The sequence below is a fragment of the Bipolaris sorokiniana genome, assembly GCF_000338995.1.
Source record: "Bipolaris sorokiniana ND90Pr unplaced genomic scaffold COCSAscaffold_18, whole genome shotgun sequence".
In the NCBI taxonomy this organism is placed as follows: domain Eukaryota; kingdom Fungi; phylum Ascomycota; class Dothideomycetes; order Pleosporales; family Pleosporaceae; genus Bipolaris; species Bipolaris sorokiniana.
The window spans coordinates 542,565-564,859 of NW_006911912.1; the positions used below are offsets into that span (position 1 = coordinate 542,565).

A 22,295-nucleotide genomic window follows, 5' to 3' on the forward strand; every position below is an offset into this window, starting at 1 on the left:
CTACAACACCAACCGCGGCCGTCTGCCACATGGCGCGCATGAGACGGCTGTAAGTATGTAATCCAAGATTGCCAGGGATTCAAGCAGCCGCACAACTTCGGCCGTATACCCACAATTATTGCAACATCACTGTCGTATGTATCGAATCAGCATCGAGAAACGTGCCACAATCTCCAAGCACATGTCGAGAAGCACACGCCTGGGATATTGTCCTGCCATCGAGTTCGACGTGCTGAAGCGTCCCTTGCGCTTGTTTCGACCGGGTGACGCCATCACTCTACGCAATACTCACCGACAAAGTCCTAAACTAGTAGTTCTCATGCTCAGGGTCCTGTGAATCGACGTAGACGTGCAGAATATTATGCGACTAATGATGAAGATTCTCACTCCAGCGATGCTAGGGGTTCAGCTTGGATTGACCGTTCGTCTTTAGTATAAAACACTCGGTATCTTTGCGCAAACCAACCATGTAGCAGTACAACCCACCTCCACATTCCCACATATCCACATACCCACTATTCTCTCCGCTTCCTTGAGGGGTTTTCTGGAGAATCGACCTGACTATCGGGCTCACACGCTATAAAGACCACCAAACTTCCTCAGCTATCGACTCGCCACATCTTCCAAACTCCACTTCCCAGAGGAGAACGTTTTCTAGCAAACCTTTGTGATTGGCACAGATTTTGTACAAACCTACCTTACACCATGTCAGCACCTCTTGCAGTTCCCGCAGCGGGAAGCGGTTTCGTGCGTCGCCTCTCAGCAGTGGAGGCCACCCGCGAGAACATCAACATGGGCCCGACCGTAGTTGTTCCCCCACAACATCTCATGGCCCCATCCAAACAGTCGGAGATTGCCAGCGGCTTCGAGACTGCTAGACGTCACCTCGATGCTGTCGCCCCTGGATCACCTGATCTGACTCCTCCTGAAACATCCGTCACGGACAAATATGCATTTGCTTTTGGTGCGTTAGACCAAGTCATATGTGAAGCGCAATAGTTCTGACCATGCATAGACATTGACGGTGTGCTCATTCGTGGTGGCCGTCCCATTCCAGAAGCCATCGAGGCCATGAAGATGCTCAACGGTGACAACGAATATGGCATCCAAGTCCCGTACATTTTCGTCACCAATGGTGGTGGCAAGACTGAAGCTGAGCGCTGCATCCAACTGAGCAAGCAACTAGAGATCGAAGTTTCGCCTGGCCAGTTCATTTGCGGACACACTCCAATGAGGGAGATGGCCGAGAAGTACGGTACTGTGCTGGTCGTCGGTGGTGAGGGCGAGAAGTGCCGCATTGTCGCCGAAGGTTACGGATTCAAGGATGTGTAAGTCTTGTCCGCTGTTCCGGCCGCATACCTGTTTCTAACGCAAGCTCAGTGTAACTCCTGGTGACATCATCAAGGACAACCAAGATACTACCCCTTTCCGCAAGCTTACAGAGGAAGAGTACAACAACTCCCGAACCCGCAACTTTTCTGAGATTGAAATCGAGGCCATTTTCGTTTTCGCCGACTCACGTGATTGGGCGTCGGACCAGCAGATTATTCTTGACCTACTCATGTCAAAGAAGGGTCGTCTTGGCACGAGGTCCGAGAACTACGACGAAGGCCCACCAGTCTTCTTCTCGCACAACGACGTGGTCTGGAGCGCTTCACACGACCTTACTCGCATTGGTATGGGTGCTCTCCGCGTTTCCTTGGAGGCCATGTTCAAGGCAGTCACTGGCCGTACCCTCGAGACTACTGCGTTTGGAAAGCCACAAATCGGCACCTTCCAGTTTGCTACTCGTCTACTCCAGGAATGGCGCAAAGACACACATGGTATTGACTCGCCTCCTTCCACTGTCTACTTCGTAGGCGACACACCAGAATCGGACATCCGGGGTACCAATGAATACAACGAGCAAAACCCCGACGCCAACTGGTACTCGATCCTGGTCAAGACTGGTGTCTTCCAAGACGGCACCAAGCCCCGCTTCGAACCCAAGGCTACAGTAAACACTGTACTTGACGCTGTCAAGCACGGCATGGAGCGCGAGTACAAGAAGGCTCTAAAGGAGAGCATGATGGCGACTGGTGTGCTGGAGGAATAGATGGTTGACTTTTTGATTCTCGACATATATTTTTTTAATTCTGTACAGCATAGCATAGGTGTATGGCGCATGGGGTCCTGTTTTCTTTCCTTTTACAAGACTAAGAAGAATAGCGCTTGTCGCTGTAGATGATAGATTCCTCTTAGATGACATGGACTACATGTTCATGATACCACATCAATCAAGATGTATTCTTTGTTACCTCTTCATCCCCGCGAACAAGTCATAGAAACTAGACACATTTGTACTCTCCAGTCCACCCCAATCACTCTGCAGTCCTCGGTAACCCACTCACACAAAAGAAAAGCTGTTGAGTCCAAATCACCCCAGGGTCACCCCTTCCTGACTCGACCATGCCTCCCAACCAACCCGCACACCTCACACATGCGATCCCCACCAATTCCCATCTTTCTCTCACCCCCAATCTCTCCGATCTCCCCGATTCTCAGTACACCGCCGCGCTAAGCGGGCTGAAAATCACTTACCCCTCCTCTCCCTCCACTCTTCCCCCGTCGGCGCCAAACGACATGGAATCCACTGATCAACACCTCATAGTCGGACCGACACCTACAAACCCGCTTTTATGCATTACTCGTGTTTTTTTTGTAAGCTGCTTAGTACTACTACTATTAGTTAGTACGTACACGGCAGATGCGTGTCACGAAGTCAGGCACGTGAAATCAGTACATCAACACAAAGGGTACTCGGGGCCCGATTTTTTTTGGGGGGGTTCTGAGTCACGTGAGCGGAACGGATTTCTTAGTAGTTGGGATTAGAGGATGGGGAGACTACGTGTCGTGGTGGTGGTGGCAGAGTAAAGCAGAGGTACGTACGAGGTTACATTTGTTTGATGCGTGTGTGTTTGTGGAAACAACGGGCGAGTCGGGGCCTGAGGACCCGTTTCCCCCCCCCCCCCCTCCGTCTTTACATCGTCCCAGCCCCGTGTCGCGTGGGAAATTAGGTATGTACGTACGTACGTACGTACCTGCCGGTTTGCGGGTTCATTTTGGGGATTGTTCTGGAATTCTGGGACCCATGGTTACGGCTTCTGGGATTTTTGTTTGATGAAGGGTTTGTTGTGGATAACGATTTGTTTTGATGACATTTTGTGGATGGGAGATTTTTTTTGTTGAGGGTTTCAAGTAGACATGGCGAACCCTCATGGCTACCGTATCACAGTTCGAGAGTAGCATACCCGCGCAACTCGCCCCAAAGCGTAAGTATGAGGGCGGGATGGCGCTAGTGATGGTTGGTGGGGGGGTTGCAACCTTTTTGTTCTCGTTGCATGGCGCGGATTTGTAAGTAAGTAGTTTGAAACTTTATGTACATAGACAGGCAACTGTGATGGACCCCTTTTTTGTCTTTATCGTTGGTATTGCAATAGACAAGATAGTCGGGTTACTACGTATGCTAGGCTGTTAGGCTAGCTACTAGCTAAGGTTTACATGACAAACCCTGATCTACATCGTCCGTCGGTGTCAAACTTGTCAAGTTTGCACCCTGCATTTTCCCTTCCCATCTATCTAGACTTTTTGCGTAAGTAGCGCAAGGGGGGCCCGATCGTAGCAGAGATTATGGCGTGCTTTCTCTCTCTATCTCGGTATGGCGGTAACTAACTAACTACCGGGGGATTACTTACATACACGCTAAGTAAAGGCAACCCCCCCTTGCTAGTTAAAACGTTGAAAGTGAAACACGGACAAGCCCTCTTCTCTCTGCCCTTTCTTTCCCCCTGGTAAAACCCCCGGTCCCCCGAATATCCTGCCTAAACAGGCAACCCTTGACATCGCGACTCGTGTGGAATTTTTTTTCCAGAGCGATGATCTGGGGGGTTCCTGGTTGGATCGTGGGACGTGGAAAGTGGAAGGACGACAGTCACCATATACCCCTGGCCCTCTGGGTCCCCACAGTTCCCTTTTCCCAGCGCAGGTCCCAGCCACCTCCTTCTTCTCGTTATCTTATCGAGATTGTGGAGACCTCAAGTTCGAGTCTCGGCATAATATGGATTTTCTGTGGGGTGATGTCCGTTACCCTGGCCCCCGTCATCCCTCTATTTCTCATTTCGCAATATACTATGGAGTCATCACGTTTCCCCATGCCCCGTAATAAGGCCTTTTGAGTATTTTGGACAGAAATCTCATGCAGTAGTCTTGTTTTGGATTTTTTTTTCTCTTTCTCTTTCTCTTTCTCTTGGTCTTGGTGCCCAGGCGGAAGGACGTTGGTGGGGAGAGGGTGAGACGATGTCGTTACATGTCGTGATGTGAGGTTCAAGTGTTTCGCATGCGTCCTGTTGGTCGGATTTCGGGGTAACTTGAGTCGGTGGTGGGAGTGCAATAATACTCTCATAGTGAGTGGATTATTGTTGATAAGAATAGCTGATTTTGGGCTTCAGGTATTGTTGTTTTTGCTTGTGTATATTTCAGCTTATAAAGCTGCGACACACACAAGTGTCATGATTGCGGGTCACGGAGGGTCAATAGAAGGTCTGATATTTGGAGATGAGCCGACTGTGAATCAAGGCGGCGACGTAGAGGAAGGAAAAACCAATGGCTTAATCGGCTCTCGGCCCCGGGTGCTCTCGCTCCCGCCATGACATGAGCGCAAGGGGTGGAAAACGAGTTGTCAGATGTCGATGAAGATTCCAGAATGTGTCAGATTACTCATGAGAAACCCGCTGCAGTAATGCTTTCATACCCATTATCTTACAGTGTCAAGCCGATACACTGGTTGTCGCAACACTTGACACGTGATGAGACGCGAGGACGAGGCTGCAAGAATGTGATTTTTATCAAAGAAAAAAATAGATAATTACAGAAATATGTAAGCAAGAGTCGTAGTAATGCGTTCTATAATCTAAGTTGAAGTGCACAAAGGCACGGGAATATGCATCGTCACTCCTCAACCATCCACCTGAGAGCGGCTATGTACATACATATGCCGTCTTCTCAAGCCATGGTCCTGTTGTATGCGTTTGTGTGGTAGAACCAATCCAGTTTCTCCAAAATCGCTTCCTCCGTGTAGTCTGCCGAGTTGATATTCTTTGGGCGGAATTCGGGCTGCATCGGGTCAATGAAAATGGTGTCCTTATCGTATCCCCATTTCTCGAGTTGAGTCACATTGAATGCCACCATCATGCTGTGAACTGTTAGTCTTGATATACTCAAGAGTAGAAGGCCTTAGACTTACTCGTAATCCTCATGGACCAGGTTGTGACAATGGAACATGTAGACACCCTTCCATGGTGCGTATCTTGCCACGACTCTGACCACTTCGCCGGGAGCAACCCAAACGACATCCTTCATGCCTGCTGATTCGTATGGCATCACCATATTCCTTCCCCCAGTGCGAGAAAGGATCTGGAAATCAACCAGATGGATGTGGACTGGATGCGAGGCATTTCCACCTCCGTGCCTCAGTTCCCAGATTTCATCCTGGCCCAGGATTGGTCGGGTCAGGATGCGGTTTTCAATGTCTACCCAGCCGACACCGTTGATGACCCATGAACCATTAACACGGGAAAAGGTAAAGTTCTTTGTGACGTTGGCGTCTGGTGGTGGAGGGATGTAGTGCATATCCGTTGGGAGAGGATCGTTGACTATGGAGTCGTCGTCTGGGTCGCTGACAATAAATTTCATAATGCGATCAGTTGCGGCAAAGTCGAGGTTTCCAGCCATACCACGCTTGTTGTGCATGGTAATGTTCTTGCCCGCGTGGTTGGCAAAGTCGACAATTATCTCATAACGTTCACCTTCAGCCAGCGCAAGGTTCTTAGTTTCCACTGGGTGCTGGAAGAGACCTGAGGAGAAAATTAGCAGAAGCCGAACATATTAATCAACCAACATACCGGAATCCGAACCAATGACATTGAAGCTCATTGTTTCATTGCTTCCGTCTTCCTTGAGATAAATGTCGAATGCTATTGTGAATCAGCACACTGGTAACAATGCAGATTACATGATTTGACTTACCACGACTGACAGCGCCATCGAGCATGCGGAAACGGTATTTGCATGGCTTTACTTCTAGGTATGGCCAAGGCTGTCCGTTGCTGCCAAAATGATTAGTCATGATGGAACAACTTGTAGAGATCTTCTTACACTTCAAGCACATCACCCCAAAGTCCAGTGTGGTTGTTGGTGTTGTATATCAGGGATCCGTTTGTGGAATATTGCTTGGCAGAAATAGCGAGTGGAACATCAAAGTCGCCATCTGGCAAGTCAAGCGCTCGCTCTTCGTCGTCGCTCAAGAGATAGAAACCATTGAGTCCGAAATACACGTTCTCGCCTGTTTCGTGTTCGGTGTGGTCCTATCGATGTCAGCTCGACCTTTGCAGCAACTAATTCAGAGTTGACTGACATGGTACCAGATTGTTCGTGCATTTTGTGCATTTGGGTAGTAGTAGTCTTTGTACTGGCCGGGCCGCGCATAGTCTGCTGCCCATCCATCAAATGGAGCACGATTGTATTGGCCGTGCACGTGGACAGACGAATTTGTTGGACTGACGTTGTTAAATCGCACAACAGCCTCTGAAATGGAACATTAGCTTAGCACGAGTAGGTTGAAGACCAATCTCACCTCGGCCCTTGCGCATCTTGAAAGTTGGACCAGGCACGTGCCCATCATACGAGAACATATCTGCAGGTGGGAGGTCAGGATAGATTTGTTTTTTGACGGCCTTGACATCGACTTCGTAATAGTCAATGATAGCGCCTGTGACGTTGTTGGTGTAGGTGCTGTTCTGTCTTAGTTTTCAATCATTGCCGGACTGTTGGGTATCCTACAATTTTGATTCCTTCACTGGGGGTATGGGAAGTGGGTATTGAAAGATCCATTTGTACTCTGGACTGTTCCATCTCTCTTCCTTGTCGTTCGGAGGAAGCAGATCATCTGTTGGATGCTCATCCAGAATAGGGTCTGTAAGAGTTGGATAGGCTAGATACGATGTTGTAGTGGTGTTGGGTGTAGTGTAGTTAGCGAATGGCGCGGCACGAGAGCCTAGAATTAAGCAGTTGAGTAAGAAACATGAGCGAGTGACTGATGACGAAAACATATTGATACAGGAGAACTCTTTCAAGCTGACGAACACAAATGCAGAGGCATCACGAAAGCTTTAAGCAAGCCAGGCAGCGCACCACGTGCAGCCACACCATCATTATTCAAAGATCATAACAGAATCGGGCGTTCACCAAGACATGGCCAGCTGATGGGCTTTGGAGCTCGGCAGATCCAAAGACAAACGCAGGGATATCTGTGGCTTGCCCCGGGCAGTGGTGATCGCAATGCGGTGCTTCCTGGAACCGATCGAGATGCACATTGTCGAGAAAGGGGGATCCAAGGGAGTTTTTCTCATGGCGAGCTTACGCTTCGGGTCTTTTGTCGAGAGATAATAGAGCTAACGAGGGAAAAAGCAAGTGATAAGATTGCAACTGGCTCTAGCACCATAGTAGATGATTGAGAACAGACAAGGTTGATAGACATGTTATTGTGCGTTCAATGGAACTCATCTGGAAGAGCGTAATGGAAGAGGGCATGTGTTTAATTGCACTGTGGCTGTAGTGTAGCTGTGGTGAACTGGAAGCTGCGCAGACCCGTGGACCCTTCCTGCCTAGTGGACATGTATTCATTAGACCCCAAGCGTACGCACTAGCGCTTCCTTTGGCCTCGCCTTGTTCGTTTTTCCACTCACCTCTTGTTGTAACCACACTCATCATCAGTGCAATACACTAACACGGCCTTTTCGTACGCAATCTTGACGTGGCTGAAGACCACAAAGCTTATCATTGTGTTCCTGACCCGCAGCCTGCCCTATTCCCCAAAAACAAACCAACGAACCCCACCAGATAGGCGACATGGCAAGGGGCTGTGCGTTCCGTTGCTGAAGAAAGAAGGAAAGCATACAGGATTCCTTTCGAACGCCCCGTTCGGACGCTAGCAAGGCGATAAAAATAAACCACTCTCCGGATATCTGCATCCTTCATCATGGCATTGTTGCCGCCCTCACGCGATGGCGCTCGCTACCACACCAGGTACTACGCCCTCAGACACTGTGTTTTGTGCAGTCGCACGGCATGGGTCATGGGCATATGATGGCGCGCCAGATACACGTTATCTACACGTGTCGCTGCGACCTTTGTTGATGATGATCAATTATGGGAAATCAAGATTGCATCATCGATGTGCATGGGTACATCTCTCGGGTAACCCAAACCGTTTGTGTTGTTATTCTTAACTACGAAAGCTACGGTTCCGTCCTACCGACGGCCGGATGCTTGTTAAGCAAGCCCAATGCCCAACTAGCGACAAGAAGCCCGTGACGAGGCTCACCGTCCAACACTTCTGCTTTGACCGATCATTTCAGCGCACAGCTTAGCAGCTTAGTCGATCCCTATTATATGTTTGACATGCATTTTGCCACATATACTGTAATCGTCTTAGACGCACAACACCGAGTTGTGGCGACCGGTGCTAGAATCCCATGTCACAAAACATGCAAGGATGCATCTTCCATCCCAACCAAGTTGGCCATGTCCAAGACAACATCCAACAGGTCTCAGCCCCCAACACTTTAGTATTAACCAGAACCTGGTGTTCTCTGAGGCTCCCCTGTCATCTTTGTTTCCATGTTTACAAGCCTGTTGCATCCCTATTTTTTCTTATTCTGTAAACACCGCGTGCTATGCTGTCTACCGCTATACTAATTAACATCAAATAGCACCAATCCTGGCCGTGTTTGTTACTTGAGGCTACAGAGGTCTGCTAAATCCTCCAAAATATGTACAAAGCGTGGTTCATACGGTACTAGGTTATTCTGGCCGCTAAATAACGTCCTGCTATCTGACAGTTGCCGTAGCCTACGAGCTAGCCATAATACCCACAGCAGCCACTTCTGATATTATCATATACACCAATCGACCAAGGACCTCTAGACGAAAAGCGTAAGAGGCCGAAGAGATTGGATATAAAGAGAAGCTAGACCCTACGGCTGTGTGGATCCGCATACTTCATATAATATATGACAAGAACAGATCATATCGACATGAGGAGGTATATCGTTATCCCTATTTGTGATGATGAATAATGAATAAAGCAGACGTAGAGATGAAATTTTGTCAGATATGGAGGTAATCTCAGCATACAGGTTGCGAGGCCACAAGGTTACGATGAATGATATTTCCAATTTGTCAACATACCTTGTATGTGTTCATGCTCGCTCAACATCAGGGACCAAGCTTGAGCAGGTACTACTTGCCTCGCTATATTATATGCCGCGCTTCATGCTCCCAGTGGATCGATTACATGTTATCGTGCGAAAAGGGAGAATGCTATGGCACATTGATGTTGACATTTGAAGTTGAGGTTGGCAAAGCCAGGGAATGACGTTATCCCATGGCAAGTCAGAGCCCTGGAAATGTGGAGTCGCGCTAACGACGATTGATCGGCCAAAAGTTAGCAGCGCGTCGCCTCTCCAACGCTTCCATGTTTTGCACCCCATTCAACACCACTCGATTCTTAATCCTGTAGATAACTTATCTTCGACATGGGAAAGGGAACCGACAAGCTTTACATTACCCACTCGGAGTGGTCATCGGCCGACTCGTTTGGAAACGCGCGCGGCGCGAACAGCGCAAGTCGAGCGTCTGCTGCCGGCCTATCTTCCACATTCAAGCGCCTTCCGTTCAACTACTGCGCCGTCTCGCTTCAGCCCTTTACTGATCCCGTCTGTACTTCATCGGGTACAATCTTCGACCTCACACACATCCTCACCTGGTTGTCGAAACACCCCAACACAAACCCCATCGACGGAACGCCTTTGAAGCGCGCTGATCTTATTACGCTACACTTTACGAAAAACGAAGATGGCGAATACGTAGACCCGGTCACATACAAGGTCTTGACAGACAACACGCACGTTGTTGCGCTGAAGAAGAGCGGTAATGTGTTTGCTTGGGATACTGTGGAGCGGTTGAACATTAAGGCAAAGAATTGGCGGGACCTAGTCAGCGACGAAGAATTCACGCGCAAGGACATTATCACACTACAGGATCCACAGAGCATCGAGTCGAGAGATTTCAGTTCATATAAACATGTCAAGGATGGAGATACGGTAGTGGCAGAGAATGAGAGTAGCGTGAACAGGGATGCATTAGGCAATGCAGCAAAGATCCTCAAGGCAAAAGAAGCCGTTGCGAAAGCGCGCGAAAACAGGAAGATCAAGGAGCAAGGTGGGACAACATCCAAGGCTATTGCCAACCTCCCACGAAATGGCTCGGCAGCCGCAACAAACGCAGAGCCCAAAAAGCCAGCCTACAACGCTGCAGTATACACTTCTGGTAAAGCTGCAGCATCCTTTACATCGACCGGCGTCACACCGCACACGTCTGGCGAACGCGCCCTCCTCTCCGACGAAGATTACATGCTCAAGCCGAAGCGTGTAAAACAAAAGGGCTATGCGCGGATATCGACTACGCTGGGTGAGCTGAATATCGAGCTCTTGCCAGAGTTTGCTCCACGTGCAGTATGGAACTTTGTCAAGCTCGCGCAGAAGGGGTACTACAACCATACGATTTTCCACCGAAATATCAAGGGCTTCATGATACAAGGTGGAGATCCTACAGGTACAGGAAGAGGTGGACAGAGTATATGGGGCAAGCCGTTTGAGGATGAGTTTGAGGGACCCGAAAGGCATAGTACCAGAGGCGTGTTAAGCATGGCAAATAAGGGCAAAAACACAAACACAAGCCAGTTCTTCATCACCTACCGAGCAGTCCCGCATCTCGATCGGAAACACACCATCTTCGCGCGTGTAGTCGGAGGACTGGACACGACACTACGATCCATGGAGACCGCTGAAGTAGGCGAGAAAGACAAGCCCGTAGACGATATTGAAATACTAGACGTAGTCGTCTTCGTCGACCCCTTTGAAGAGTGGCAAAAAGAGCGCAAAGACAAGGAAAACAAGGAACTCGAGGCTGAGGAAATCAAACGGCAAGGTGGAACCGTCGACGACAAGACTACCTGGACCGGAAAGCGCATACGTGCTGATGGTACTGTAGACAACGTCAGCGGTCAGGGTATGAGCGTAGGCAAGTACCTCCAAGCCGCAAAGCAAGAAATGCAGAATCAAGACGAAGACGAGATTGTAGGCTTCGTAGAGGAAGAGGAGGTCATGGCGCCTGTTAAGAAGAAAGCGAAGACTGGCTTTGGCAACTTTGATGCCTGGTAAAAGAGACCACAAAAAGGGAACTCGAGTCTTTTTTTCTCTTCATGCATCATGATTGACTGATAACACCATATGATACCCCACCCTTCTTCCAAAAAAAACACAAGCTTCTTATCCAGCACCCACTCCCAATTCTAAGTCCGCAAACTCCGCATACATTATGTCATAGCTGGAAGTACTATGCATGTATGTATGCATGTATGTATGCATGATTGCGCACTACGCCTGCTGCACGCCGCTGACTACCCGAACTACCTGTTATACCACCTGCTGACTTTGCATGCTGGGCGCGGGGGAAGAAAACTCGCTCAGTTGGGTGAACTGTTGATTGGGATATGCATGTGCAAGCGAGTACGTACGTCGGGCGATCGTGGGGTCAGGCGTGCAAGTTTACGCCCTGCATTGGTAGAGAGGGGGCATGCAAGACAGGAATGTTCGAGTGCAGCTTGATAGCGCGCCCTACGATGCTTGATTGCGGAATTCTACGGTATCGAGGTTGGCGGGGGCTGGTGGCTGCACTTATGATTAGTACAAGGGAAGGAAGCGATGTAATCATGATGTGGGGATGCGCGGTTGGAGGCGTAGATAAAGGGCGTGGTATGCTCGATGTTGGTCGCCCCGTTGCTTTTTGCACTGGTGGATACGTCTTTTCCCTACAGTACAGACTCCCATTTCAGACTCATTCATAGTCAAAGAAAAAAAGTTTAAAGAAGAGGTCTACATAATGCCATCAGACATCCCCACATCCTGCCGCGCTGTCGTCATCGACAAAGTTGGCGCACCCTGGTCCATCAAAAGCGTGCCTGTCTCCTCCCCGAATCCGGGTGAAGTCCTCATCAAAGTACAGGCTTGCGGTATATGCCACTCTGATGTCTTTCTACAGCAAGGCCACCTCGGCGACCACGTTTTTCCGCGTATCCCAGGTCACGAAGTGATTGGCACGGTGGTTGCGGTTGGCGAAGGAGAGAAGAAGTGGAAGGTAGGGGATCGGATTGGGGGAGGATGGCATGGGGGGCATGACAGCGTGTGCAAGGCGTGTAGTCGGGGGTTGTTCCAGATATGTGAGAAGCAGGATATAAATGGGGTTAGTAAGGATGGGGGATGTGAGTTTTCCCTACGTGATGTAACAGTACATCTGCATATTTATTTGAGTAAGAGTTTTGGAACTGACACAAGAGGGTGTTACTAGATGCCGAGTATTGTACTCTCCGCAGCGAAGCCGCAGTACGCATTCCGGCTGACGCGGATGCCGCTGAGTATGCTCCCTTGCTCTGCGCTGGTGTTACAGTATTCAATGGGATACGCAAGATGAATATCCAGCAGGGAGATACGGTGGTTATTCAGGGCTTGGGGGGTCTGGGGCACCTTGCTCTACAGTACGCTCGCAAGATGGGATACAGGACGGTAGCGCTGTCGTCGTCGAGTGACAAGAAGGACTTTGCGTTCCAACTGGGAGCCACAGATTACATCGACACGTCGAAAGAGTCTGCGGCAGAGGGACTCCAGAAGATGGGAGGCGCATCCCTCATTGTCGTTACAGCACCAAACCCACAGATCATAGGGCCTTTGGTTGACGGACTCGGACCGCTGGGTAAGATGCTTGTCCTTGCGCCTGTGGGCGACGTGCCGATTAATACTGTGAGCCTGGTTCTGGGGGGCCGCTCTGTCCACGGCTGGCCATCGGGACACGCACTGGACAGCGAGGAAGCGATTGACTTTGCGGAACGTCAAGGGGTCAAGTGCATGATTGAGAAATTTCCATTTGATAAGGCGGAGGACGCAGTTAAGCACATGGAAAGTGGCAAGGTGCGCTTCCGGAGCGTCATTGTCATGGACTAAAAGTCGTTCCACCGGGATCAAGCTGGCATGTGTTGCGAAATTGAGGATCGCGCAATGCGCTCGAGAACTATAGTTGAGGCTATATGGAAACGTCGAAACATTTTGGTCGAATCTTCTCCCTCTGTCGTTGTTTGTTTGGCGGTTGGCATTCTGGGATGATCGAGGCCGCTCACCGGTGGTAGGCAGGTGTGAGGCAGAGAGCTAAGTTCTGGGTTACTAGTAGGTGCTAAGCTGAATGTCGCTGGGCTCCGTTTCCTTGATGACACACCAGTGCATAGTAACTAGACTAGTACTATTACTTAGTAGTAGTGTCTAATTCCGTCTCTCTGTCACTTGAGGCCAAGTATAGCTTGAGTGGCTTATCTTTCTCCATCTCTCCCTTTGCCTTGACTGACTGCAAGCGCCAGAAGCGGCGCAATCCACGGATGAGTGCGGGCCGCTCGCCACTTCAGCAGCCGCCGAGCATTTAATCAAGACTGGCCTCGACACAAGCTTCCCACCAACGGTTCTTTTTGTGCTTGCGGGTACCTGCACCTGAAGCGCGCTCGCGACTTGTAACGCCTGCAGTGCTTACGTCGGCCTATTAGGGGCCGCGCTGCCCTGGCCATTAACGACATGCGCTAACTCCGTTGTTTCAGAAGACTGGGTTTTGGCCACTTGCAACACCAACTCAGGTACACGACAATCCTGCAGGGTCTGCTGCCTCTCCTCCAGGGGGCTGCTCCGCCAATTGCTATGCAAGACGCGTAGGTGGACCTGGGGTTGGGGTGAAGAGGGCCATGTCGACGGGCCATTGTAGATCTGCCTTAAGTTGTTGGCCGGTCCGGGCTCAGGTCAGCTGCGACCTGCGCTGAGTTATTGAGCGACTGAACATCACGAAGATCGCGGCTCTCCTCGGTTTCCTTTCTTGTTCTCGTCCCGCGCCACTGGCTGCCTTTTTTCCTCCTCCTCCTTCTTCTTCCTCTTCTTGTTCTTCCCGGGTTCCTTTCTATTCCTGATTGACGCTGTGCGTCGTCAATGTTGATCAGTCCATTTAGGGAACAAAGTCACTCTTTGCAGGCCTGGGGTCAAACTTTGACTTTGTTCATTCATTTGTGCATTCTGGTTTGCTGCTTTCTACATTCTTTACTGTCATCTTTTCGCAAGAACAAGAGTGGCTATCGTCTGCTCCGTGCCAAGTCCAACTTTGTTCGAGCACTCGAATCCCTGGCATCGTTATCTCCCTGACGTGTTCGCCAACAAGAAAATCGAACAGAGTTTGTCTACAGCAAAACGTAGTTGCCAGATCATTGCGCCAACGCTCAGGTTCTAGTGGACTGGTAGCATATTTCAAAACTATCTACTAGGCTAGGAACAGGCGCCACCGTCTCAAGAACGTCATAGCCCATATTCAAACGGCAGTCGTCTCAGATCCTCTCCGGAAGACGTTCTTCCATCGGCATTTTGCGTTCGGTAAACGACGCCTGAACGTGTGCCCAGATATCGTCGCTCCTATACGTTTGCTTCCTCACACCAGACCTGCCAGTCTACACACCGTCCCTCCACCTACAACAACAAACCTCACGATGCTATCGATATCATTACGTACAACCGCACTGGCGTTGCTCTGCGCATCTACTGCTCTTGCTCAGACCGTCTCGCTCTCGGCCTTTATCCCACGGATCGACAACCTCCCCTCGGCCTGCAACACTGTCTACTATTCAGCCATTTCCGGGTGCGTACCGGGAGACTTCCAGCCAGGCGCAACATGTAGCGCTGCCTGCGTACGGGGTCTCAGCCAAATCGGAGACAGTGTGAAGAAGAGATGCGCCAACGTTGACGTGGGCGAGCTTAGTCTCATTGGTGTCTTCCAGAACGGACTGGGTATCGCGAGTCTGTGTCCTGGCGTTACTGTAACGACTATCAAGTCAGACTCTCCGACAACGAGCACACAGTCGTCTAGGTCATCCACAAGCACAAGGGCAGCATCGTCATCGTCGTCGTCATCATCATCATCATCATCATCATCATCATCATCATCATCATCGGAGACAACCTTAGCCAGCTCGACTGTTGATGCAAGACCGACACCGTCAAGCTCATCGACCGACACGCAAAACGAACAAACCACTAGCTCAATTTCTTCAACAAACGGCCTGGTTCTGGACCCGAATGCTACGGGATCAACCCCAACTACAACAGTAGCCGTCCCGCCCGAAGACACAAACGCTCCCGACCCATCGCTCGCGCCAGGCACGCAGTTATCCAATGCCTTTTCAGGTGGTGGATCACCATTTGATGTTGTCGCGACAGGCTCATCAAGTCACAAAGGCATAATTAGTGGTACCGCGGCAGCTCTCCTGGCGACAGCCTCCCTTCTGATCATCTGTGCATAGTTGCATATCACTCTTTTTTTGTTCTCTTATTTCCTAGCGTTGTATATACGGCTCACGACACGGCGTTTGGGGCATTAGCATGTTTGATTTGTACCATATACCCGTACCGATGGATTAAAAGATCGATTGGTACTACAGCTAGCTGGGAATGTCAGCAGATTGGAAGCAACGGACATGTGTACGATGATGCAAAGCAGAATGGGCTGTAGAGCAGCGCCACAGACCTAGACAGAGACAGAGGCAGCTGGTCTCGTGCTATGGTGACATAGTACTATACGCAACAATGAATCAAACAGAAGCACACCAGCTCATGACTCGTCGGTTGACAGCTGATACTCTTGTGTGCTTTAGTTTCCATCCTTTTCCGTATACTGTAGGCCATATTTTGTATATTTGTGACGTCTTGGCTCATGCGTTGCGGTCCTACTCTAAGCCGCGGCAATGGAATGCTCCGGCCAACGCAGGCGACCCATGCGAGGTAGTAAGTAAGCGAGTGGGGGTGGCCACCACCTGCGCCCTAGACGTAATGGCCCATTTCCGCTCCGCTCGCCGTATTGTCGGCTGCCTTTCCGCTGACTCTGGACCCACCATGCAGGAGCACAGCCGTGGAAGATGAGGAAGACTTTATTGCTATGCTTTATCCACGGCTTCAAGGTACGTTAGCTTCTCTCCGTCGCGGACCCATGTGGGACCAGTGCAATACGTCATTGTCAGGTGGCGGCCAGGCCCAGTCTCAGCATAAACAACCAGCAGCGCCATTACAGCACTAGGCGGTTTGAAGGCAGTGAGACTGGGCACTGAAAACATGTACTGACAAATCGAGTGATAGGGCGGGGATGAGACGTTCAGAACGTTTCCGAGCCACGTGAAGGCGCTGCTCCAGCATGCCCTGCCCAAGGTCACCATCCTCACCATCACGTATCCCCAATTTGAGACAAGAGGCGACTTGCACGAGTGTGTAGGGAGATTCAAGGAATGGCTACAGGACAAGATCATTGATCTCGAGGTGGCTAACTCGACGCCCTCGCCCACAGTCGACCCCTCGGTGCGGACCATCTTGGTGGGCCACTCCATGGGTGGCATTGTAGCGGCAGAAACACTGCTCTCCATTCTCTCGGAACAGCCGATCCACTCACAGTCGAATTCGCAAACGGGCGCCGAGTCGCTGTCGGAACACTCGACGCTCATGTTCCCGTACATACAAGGTATCCTCGCCTTCGACACGCCATATCTAGGCATTGCGCCGGGCGTGGTAGCCCATGGCGCTGAAAAGCATTGGAATACGGCGAGCTCGGCATACTCTGCGTACACAAACCTCGCCGGTGCATTTGGATGGGGTGCCAAAGACACGGCCTCCAGCACGGTCGATACAAGCAAGATGCTCCCTGCGCCCGCGACCTCTCCAAGCGCGGATGCGGCATCAGCGCCTTTATGGCAGCGCTACGGCAAAATGGCTATGTTTGCAGGAGCCGCAGGAGCCATTGCAGCCGGCGGTGCCGCAGCATACATGAAGAAAGACCAGATCAGCCAGGGCGTAACGTGGGCAACGTCGCACCTAGAATTCGTCGGCGTCCTTGCACGGCCCGAGGAACTGCGTAAGCGATTAGAGAAGATTGCAAAGTTTACTACAACACATGAGCTTGGCTTCTGCAACATGTATACTACTTTGGGCCACGCTATCAACAGTGAGAACAAAGAGCACGGCTGGACAGGCAAAGTCGCAGGCAAAGACCGCACTTTTTGCAATCTACCCAAGGGCCCGCTAAAAAATTTCTTCATTCCTGCTGTAAACGATAAAGCTACGGCTGAGACATGGGCGCACACGTCCATGTTCGATCCCCGCAATAACCCGGGCTACTACACGCTCAGCGAGACAGCCAAGGAAAAGATTATCGAGTGGACCGAGAACACGGAGTGGTATGGAGAAAGCGAGGGACCGCTGATAGGTGAAGTAGGTGAAGAAGCAGAGATTGTGGAGCGTCAGGAGGTGGATGAGCAGATGCAAAAAGAGGCGGATGCGAAGGAAGCAGAGAAGGCGAAGAGTAAAGGGGATGGGGATGGGCTGGAGGAGGAAGGAGGGTTTGTGCATCTCAAACAGGGGGCTGAGGCTGCGGAGTGGGAGGATGAGGCGAGAAAGAGGACGGAGTTGTGATGGTTGAAGTCGCGTTTTCGTGGTATACCCCCCTTTGCTTGCTATCAAGTCTGTAAGTAAGTACCCACATAGTTAAGGCCTGTTCGACCCGTCCTGCTTCTTTAACCTAGTAGTCTCTATACTATATAAATTCAATGCCCACTATCCCTTTAGCCTCTTACCTATCTATGGCATTCGAAACTTGAATGCAAAATTGCTATACTTAGATTCCTCAACACCCAACTTTGTTGTCTTGGAAGATAAATAAGGCATAATCTGGCAAGGGTTTTATTTTAGTTTGTAGCCCCATTTACAGGCTACATCCTTATCGCTGATCACGGCCTTGTACGGCAATGAGGGTTAGCGGCAGCGGGAGATTTGCCGTTGTCCGGGGCTAATGCGCGGGTATTTTGGACAGGAAAAATGCGGAGGGGGGGGGGGGGGGTTAGGCGGGAGGGGTGTGGGAGCGGGAGACATCACTTTATCATTAACACGAAAAATTTGCAATGTTTTCTCTTTGTGTCCAGTTGGAAACTGGTTGACCCTTGGGGTGGTGGAACAGCCTATCTGCTATTTCTTCTTCTTCTTCTTCTTCTTCTTCTTCTTCTTATCTTTCTTTGATACCCAAGGACTTTTCTAATGTAAGAAAAAAGAGGTAGTTTAACTATGGGACATCAATATCCATCCAATCCGGGTCATCATCGTCGTCATCTGTGTCCTGCGAATCTTCACTACCCGACGTATCAGAAGGGGACCGCCGCATGCGCACAACGAGGTTCTTGTCGCTGCGCTCGACGTCATCGTGCCATATTCCCAAACCATTGACACTACTACCACCGCCAACAAAGTACAAGTAGCCGACTTGCCCCGCGACTTTTGCCGTCTGGCGCTCCAGTTCTTCGCGCTCCTCACGCTGTTTCAGCGTCTCGATGAATTCCGGCTCGACCTGCACTTGCTCCGACGACTCCGAGTAGGATAGAGAGCTACGCGGAGGACGAGGCCGCGTCGTGTTTCCGCGAGCTCGGCGCTCCGCCATGCGGCCCTGTTCCTGTATGCTGCGGTAGTTGCGCCAACTGAAGAAGCCGGGTATGGGCCAGTCCCAGAAGGCGGCGGCAATCTCAAAATCGGGGCCCAAGCCATGCTTGCGGCGCACCGCTGCTTCTGTCTTGTTTCGGGCGTTCCAGGCCTCGCGAAGGGCGTTTTGCTGCAGCATTTGGTGGCGGTGGTGGTTGATAATTTGGAGCAATTCGGGGTTGCCTTGTTGTGGTTCTGCTGGCGGCCGCCAGTGCTGCGTGGTACATGCTGCTGGCCGAGGCGGAGGCTGTGGCGGTGTGCTAGACTCGAGGGGCCGTGGCGTGATAGGGGCAGCGACTGCCTTCTCCCACCAAGCCACATTGTACGCTGCAGCCTGCGCCTCGGGCACACTGGCTGGATACGAGGCTGACATGGAGTCACAGATGGTGCAGAGCGAGGGGCTCTGGGATAGGACTGCTGCCTGGGCTGACCGTGGGTCTGATCGTCTGTGTGCGTCGTCCCACAATTGTTCCCGCTCCCAGCGGAGTTGATCGACCCTCCTCGTTTTCTCAAAGCGCTGCTTTGCAATGAAATACCCCTTTCTGGCCTTGTTCCACCGCTGGTTGCGCATGGGCTCTGGGGGTTTCAAGCCTCCTTGGCTGGCCAGCTTCTTCAACGCAGCGTCAGACCTTGCACGGGCCCGGGAGAGAGCGCATCGAGGGCACCAGGGCACATGTGTCGAATTCGAAGGGTGAATTGTATGGCCACATTTACTAGCTGTCCGTATTGGGTGACCGTAAAAGGAGCCGGGAAGCGTTTGTTTTTTGTCCAGGGTGGCGGGCATGTATTCTAGGGTGAGCATCATCGGCATGATGAAGACAATAGTTTGGTTGGTGAATTTGGTGGTTGAGGGTCGTAAAGGAGCGTATGTGCATTATTGCTGGTGGGTTAAGGTATGGGTCGCGTGATGTGGTGGACCACAGCCAGGCGAGGGGAACTCGGAAAAAAACTGAGCAGTAAGAAAGGATTGGAGCCACCAAGAGAGGAAAAGACTTGACAACAGCAACAGCGATCCAGATCGAGACCAGGGCAGAGGAGGAGCGTACTGCGGCACTTTTTAAACTGTGAGATGGACCTTCAGCCCTGTTGAACGAGGCGCGCAAGCGCGTCATCGTGCTGGCCCCTTATTGGCCCGTTACTACAAAAAGTCGCACGCGTGTCGGTCATGGCCACCTGCCCGTGCGCCTATTGGCTGTGGGCTGCCCACCCGCCCGACTGGATATCGTGGGGGGCAGATCGACTTACTACAACACATCGCCTCTGACTTGGCACCGACACCATGCTCTTGGGCATCCTCCCGGCACCACTACGAAGCCCAACCTTGCCACACTCATCGGCACTAGCCCTCGCAGAACTACCCTTCCTCCAACATCACCCTCACACTCACCTTCACCACGAGACTCTGCGTCAAGCCCCACATGATCCCATGTACAAAATCCAGTCAATCCGGCGTAAAAGCTACCATCATCACGGTATGGCCTCGAACACAAAGAAATATCCTTTTCCGGTTGCTCGGTGCAAACTTATCCAATTGCTGCCAATATGCAGCAAACACACAAGTTCTGTCTGTGCAATCTGGAAACAAGAGTGAATGGTGATTGACCATCTAATTGGTTGCCGCATTCACTGCAGCACGATGGACTTAAAAATAATAGTTTAGATACAACTGTTTGAGTGTCCCTCTTCTTACCCTCAACCGGCACCCATCAACAATACTGCGAGTATGGAAGAGAAGCGACCAGAATTCCCGTGCAGGCGTGCCTCGTTCAATCCCGAAGCAGCAACCTTCAGTCCGACGCCGGCCAAAATTGGAGCGGCAGATATTAATACTAAGCTAACTTCCTGCATGAACTCTCCGCAGGGGTTGAGCGTCCCGGAAATGTACGAAGGTGATTATCTTCCATCGCACGGTTCATGCTATCAGCCTGTGACTTGAATATAGAAGATTCTCCTTTTCGGCCTTCCAGAGAGATGCGCCCCGACTACCAGGCGTACAGTGGACCGAGTGTCCCACAACTCGTAGGCGCTGAATCGGACCAGCCGGATATGTCATTTCCCGATTTTCATGATATGCTGCATGGTAAGACTATGCCCAGCACTGCTCAAACATGCAGTGCTAATACAAACACTGCGTAGCCCTAAGCCAAGCTGGAAACCAAGCAGCACAGAACCCCGGTACTCGGATGGAATCCATCCACACCGCGATGCCCTATCAGTCACGATGGGTTTGGCCTACGCAACGTTACGAGCCCAGCTTCAGTGCCCCGGAAGTCGAAGAGCTTAGCACCAGTCTTGGACTCCCCGGCATAGTGAGGAAGGGAAAGGCGCGCACTGACGACCCAGCGGCATGCCCCAGCAATCTCTCCAACTTCAAAAGTCCTGCTAGCACTAATCTTCATGGTAAGCTCATGGGTCGAGCTCTCGGTAAGCCGTTTACTGCTAACGCTCTAGCCCGCTTTCTTAACGCGCAGGGTGTCTCAGATCATACGGCTATAGGACCTCAGAATCTTCACAACTATGGATTTGGCGTGCAAAATGAGCGGGAGATCGGAGAAGATCCGCCTACTAGAACCATACAGCCACCTCCCGAATTTGCTAGAGAGCGTCCCCGCGAGATTCTTGAAGAAGATCAACCTACTAGAACTGTACAGCCACCTCCTGGATTTACCGGAGAAAGTTCCCGCGAGATCTTTGCTGAAAGGTGCGGCACCAACTTTGCGGATATACTTGAGCCTCAAGCCGTGCCTGCAGGTCCTTCAGCGTTTAGACACCCCCGCCGATTCAGCGACCTCCAGTCCGCCGTCCAAGCTCTACAACAGAGGAGCCACGCAAACCGCCTGCCACCTAAGAGAGTCACCCGCCCGCGAGCCGCCACCCGCACCAAGCGTTCTGACCAAGGTCCCGAGCCCTCATCCGCCGATATCTACCCAGACGACGCACCCTACCCATCTATCCCCCGCCCTTCCTACGTGCCAGACCCCACCCTCGTATTTCACGACTACTCCTCGCACAACCGCGGCTTTAAACCCCAAGACACCAAATCCTGGCCCACCCCCGCAGAAGTCTACTCCGAAAAACCCGTTCAAGGCCCTACTCACCCCAGCTCCTCCGCGAAAGAGGACACAGAACCGGAATTCAATCTCTTCAAAGACCACTGTTACCCTACTGACGCCGATATCCATGACCCCGACACGGAAATCGATGCTTTGCTCAAGGCTATCCCGCACCTCTTGGACCTCGATGTGCCGGAGCTGGAGTGGGATCCGCACCCATTGACGCCGGGCCAGATTGATGGGTCGCGGTATGGAATGCGGTTTCATGGTATTGGGCTGGGGGATAGGTGGATGGGTCCGGATTTGAGTCGTGATCCGAACATCCAGGTTCGGTGGTGATTTGGTGCGAGTTGGGCACTGGGATAGATCCGTCGTGAGGTTGGGATTGCTAGTATGCTTGGTATTATTTGGGTTATATGCCCTGGGATCTATTTGCTTGCTGTCAATGCAGCTGACAGAATCGGTATGATGGGATTGGTGCTGGGGAAATAATTGCAATGGAATAGGA

At 51.2% G+C, this 22,295-nt stretch overlaps 9 protein-coding genes across 9 annotated transcripts; 7 read left to right on the plus strand and 2 right to left on the minus strand.

Moving 5' to 3' along the window:
• Positions 1-705: 705 nt before the first annotated feature.
• Positions 706-2,095, plus strand: COCSADRAFT_102575 (uncharacterized protein; the record flags this gene model as incomplete). Its single annotated transcript, XM_007707234.1, has 3 exons — positions 706-964; positions 1,016-1,328; positions 1,381-2,095. The coding sequence occupies 3 exons, from the start codon at positions 706-708 to the stop codon at positions 2,093-2,095; spliced, it is 1,287 nt and encodes a 428-aa protein (XP_007705424.1).
• Positions 2,096-2,448: 353 nt separating this feature from the next.
• On the plus strand, positions 2,449-3,517 carry COCSADRAFT_31122 (uncharacterized protein; the record flags this gene model as incomplete). Its single annotated transcript, XM_007707010.1, has 6 exons — positions 2,449-2,700; positions 2,729-2,731; positions 2,862-2,920; positions 3,034-3,060; positions 3,275-3,311; positions 3,431-3,517. 6 exons carry the CDS (start codon positions 2,449-2,451, stop codon positions 3,515-3,517), a joined length of 465 nt encoding a protein of 154 aa, XP_007705200.1.
• Positions 3,518-5,039: 1,522 nt separating this feature from the next.
• Positions 5,040-7,156, minus strand: COCSADRAFT_128720 (uncharacterized protein; the record flags this gene model as incomplete). The annotated part of the gene is made up of 8 exons (XM_007707235.1): positions 6,877-7,156; positions 6,671-6,828; positions 6,452-6,621; positions 6,193-6,401; positions 6,064-6,143; positions 5,940-6,011; positions 5,282-5,891; positions 5,040-5,230 (listed from the first exon to the last, which is right to left on the minus strand). The coding sequence occupies exons 1-8, from the start codon at positions 7,143-7,145 to the stop codon at positions 5,041-5,043; spliced, it is 1,758 nt and encodes a 585-aa protein (XP_007705425.1). The 5' UTR covers positions 7,146-7,156.
• Positions 7,157-9,577: 2,421 nt separating this feature from the next.
• COCSADRAFT_262295 (uncharacterized protein) lies at positions 9,578-11,484 on the plus strand. The gene has a single exon (XM_007707236.1). The coding sequence runs from the start codon at positions 9,633-9,635 to the stop codon at positions 11,316-11,318; it is 1,686 nt and encodes a 561-aa protein (XP_007705426.1). The 5' UTR covers positions 9,578-9,632; the 3' UTR covers positions 11,319-11,484.
• Positions 11,485-11,904: 420 nt separating this feature from the next.
• COCSADRAFT_262301 (uncharacterized protein) lies at positions 11,905-13,513 on the plus strand. The gene is made up of 2 exons (XM_007707237.1): positions 11,905-12,418; positions 12,505-13,513. Exons 1-2 carry the CDS (start codon positions 12,040-12,042, stop codon positions 13,152-13,154), a joined length of 1,029 nt encoding a protein of 342 aa, XP_007705427.1. The 5' UTR covers positions 11,905-12,039; the 3' UTR covers positions 13,155-13,513.
• A 1,151-nt stretch (positions 13,514-14,664) lies between these two features.
• On the plus strand, positions 14,665-15,885 carry COCSADRAFT_194383 (uncharacterized protein). Its single transcript, XM_007707238.1, has one exon. It carries the CDS (start codon positions 14,720-14,722, stop codon positions 15,527-15,529), a length of 810 nt encoding a protein of 269 aa, XP_007705428.1. The 5' UTR covers positions 14,665-14,719; the 3' UTR covers positions 15,530-15,885.
• A 200-nt stretch (positions 15,886-16,085) lies between these two features.
• Positions 16,086-17,839, plus strand: COCSADRAFT_41533 (uncharacterized protein). Its single transcript, XM_007707055.1, has 2 exons — positions 16,086-16,183; positions 16,359-17,839. Exons 1-2 carry the CDS (start codon positions 16,142-16,144, stop codon positions 17,679-17,681), a joined length of 1,365 nt encoding a protein of 454 aa, XP_007705245.1. The 5' UTR covers positions 16,086-16,141; the 3' UTR covers positions 17,682-17,839.
• A 284-nt stretch (positions 17,840-18,123) lies between these two features.
• COCSADRAFT_41534 (uncharacterized protein) lies at positions 18,124-19,880 on the minus strand. Its single transcript, XM_007707056.1, has one exon. The coding sequence runs from the start codon at positions 19,543-19,545 to the stop codon at positions 18,325-18,327; it is 1,221 nt and encodes a 406-aa protein (XP_007705246.1). The 5' UTR covers positions 19,546-19,880; the 3' UTR covers positions 18,124-18,324.
• Positions 19,881-20,028: 148 nt separating this feature from the next.
• COCSADRAFT_262328 (uncharacterized protein) lies at positions 20,029-22,268 on the plus strand. Its single transcript, XM_007707239.1, has 4 exons — positions 20,029-20,623; positions 20,677-20,814; positions 20,871-21,134; positions 21,186-22,268. The coding sequence occupies exons 1-4, from the start codon at positions 20,458-20,460 to the stop codon at positions 22,124-22,126; spliced, it is 1,509 nt and encodes a 502-aa protein (XP_007705429.1). The 5' UTR covers positions 20,029-20,457; the 3' UTR covers positions 22,127-22,268.
• Positions 22,269-22,295: the final 27 nt, after the last annotated feature.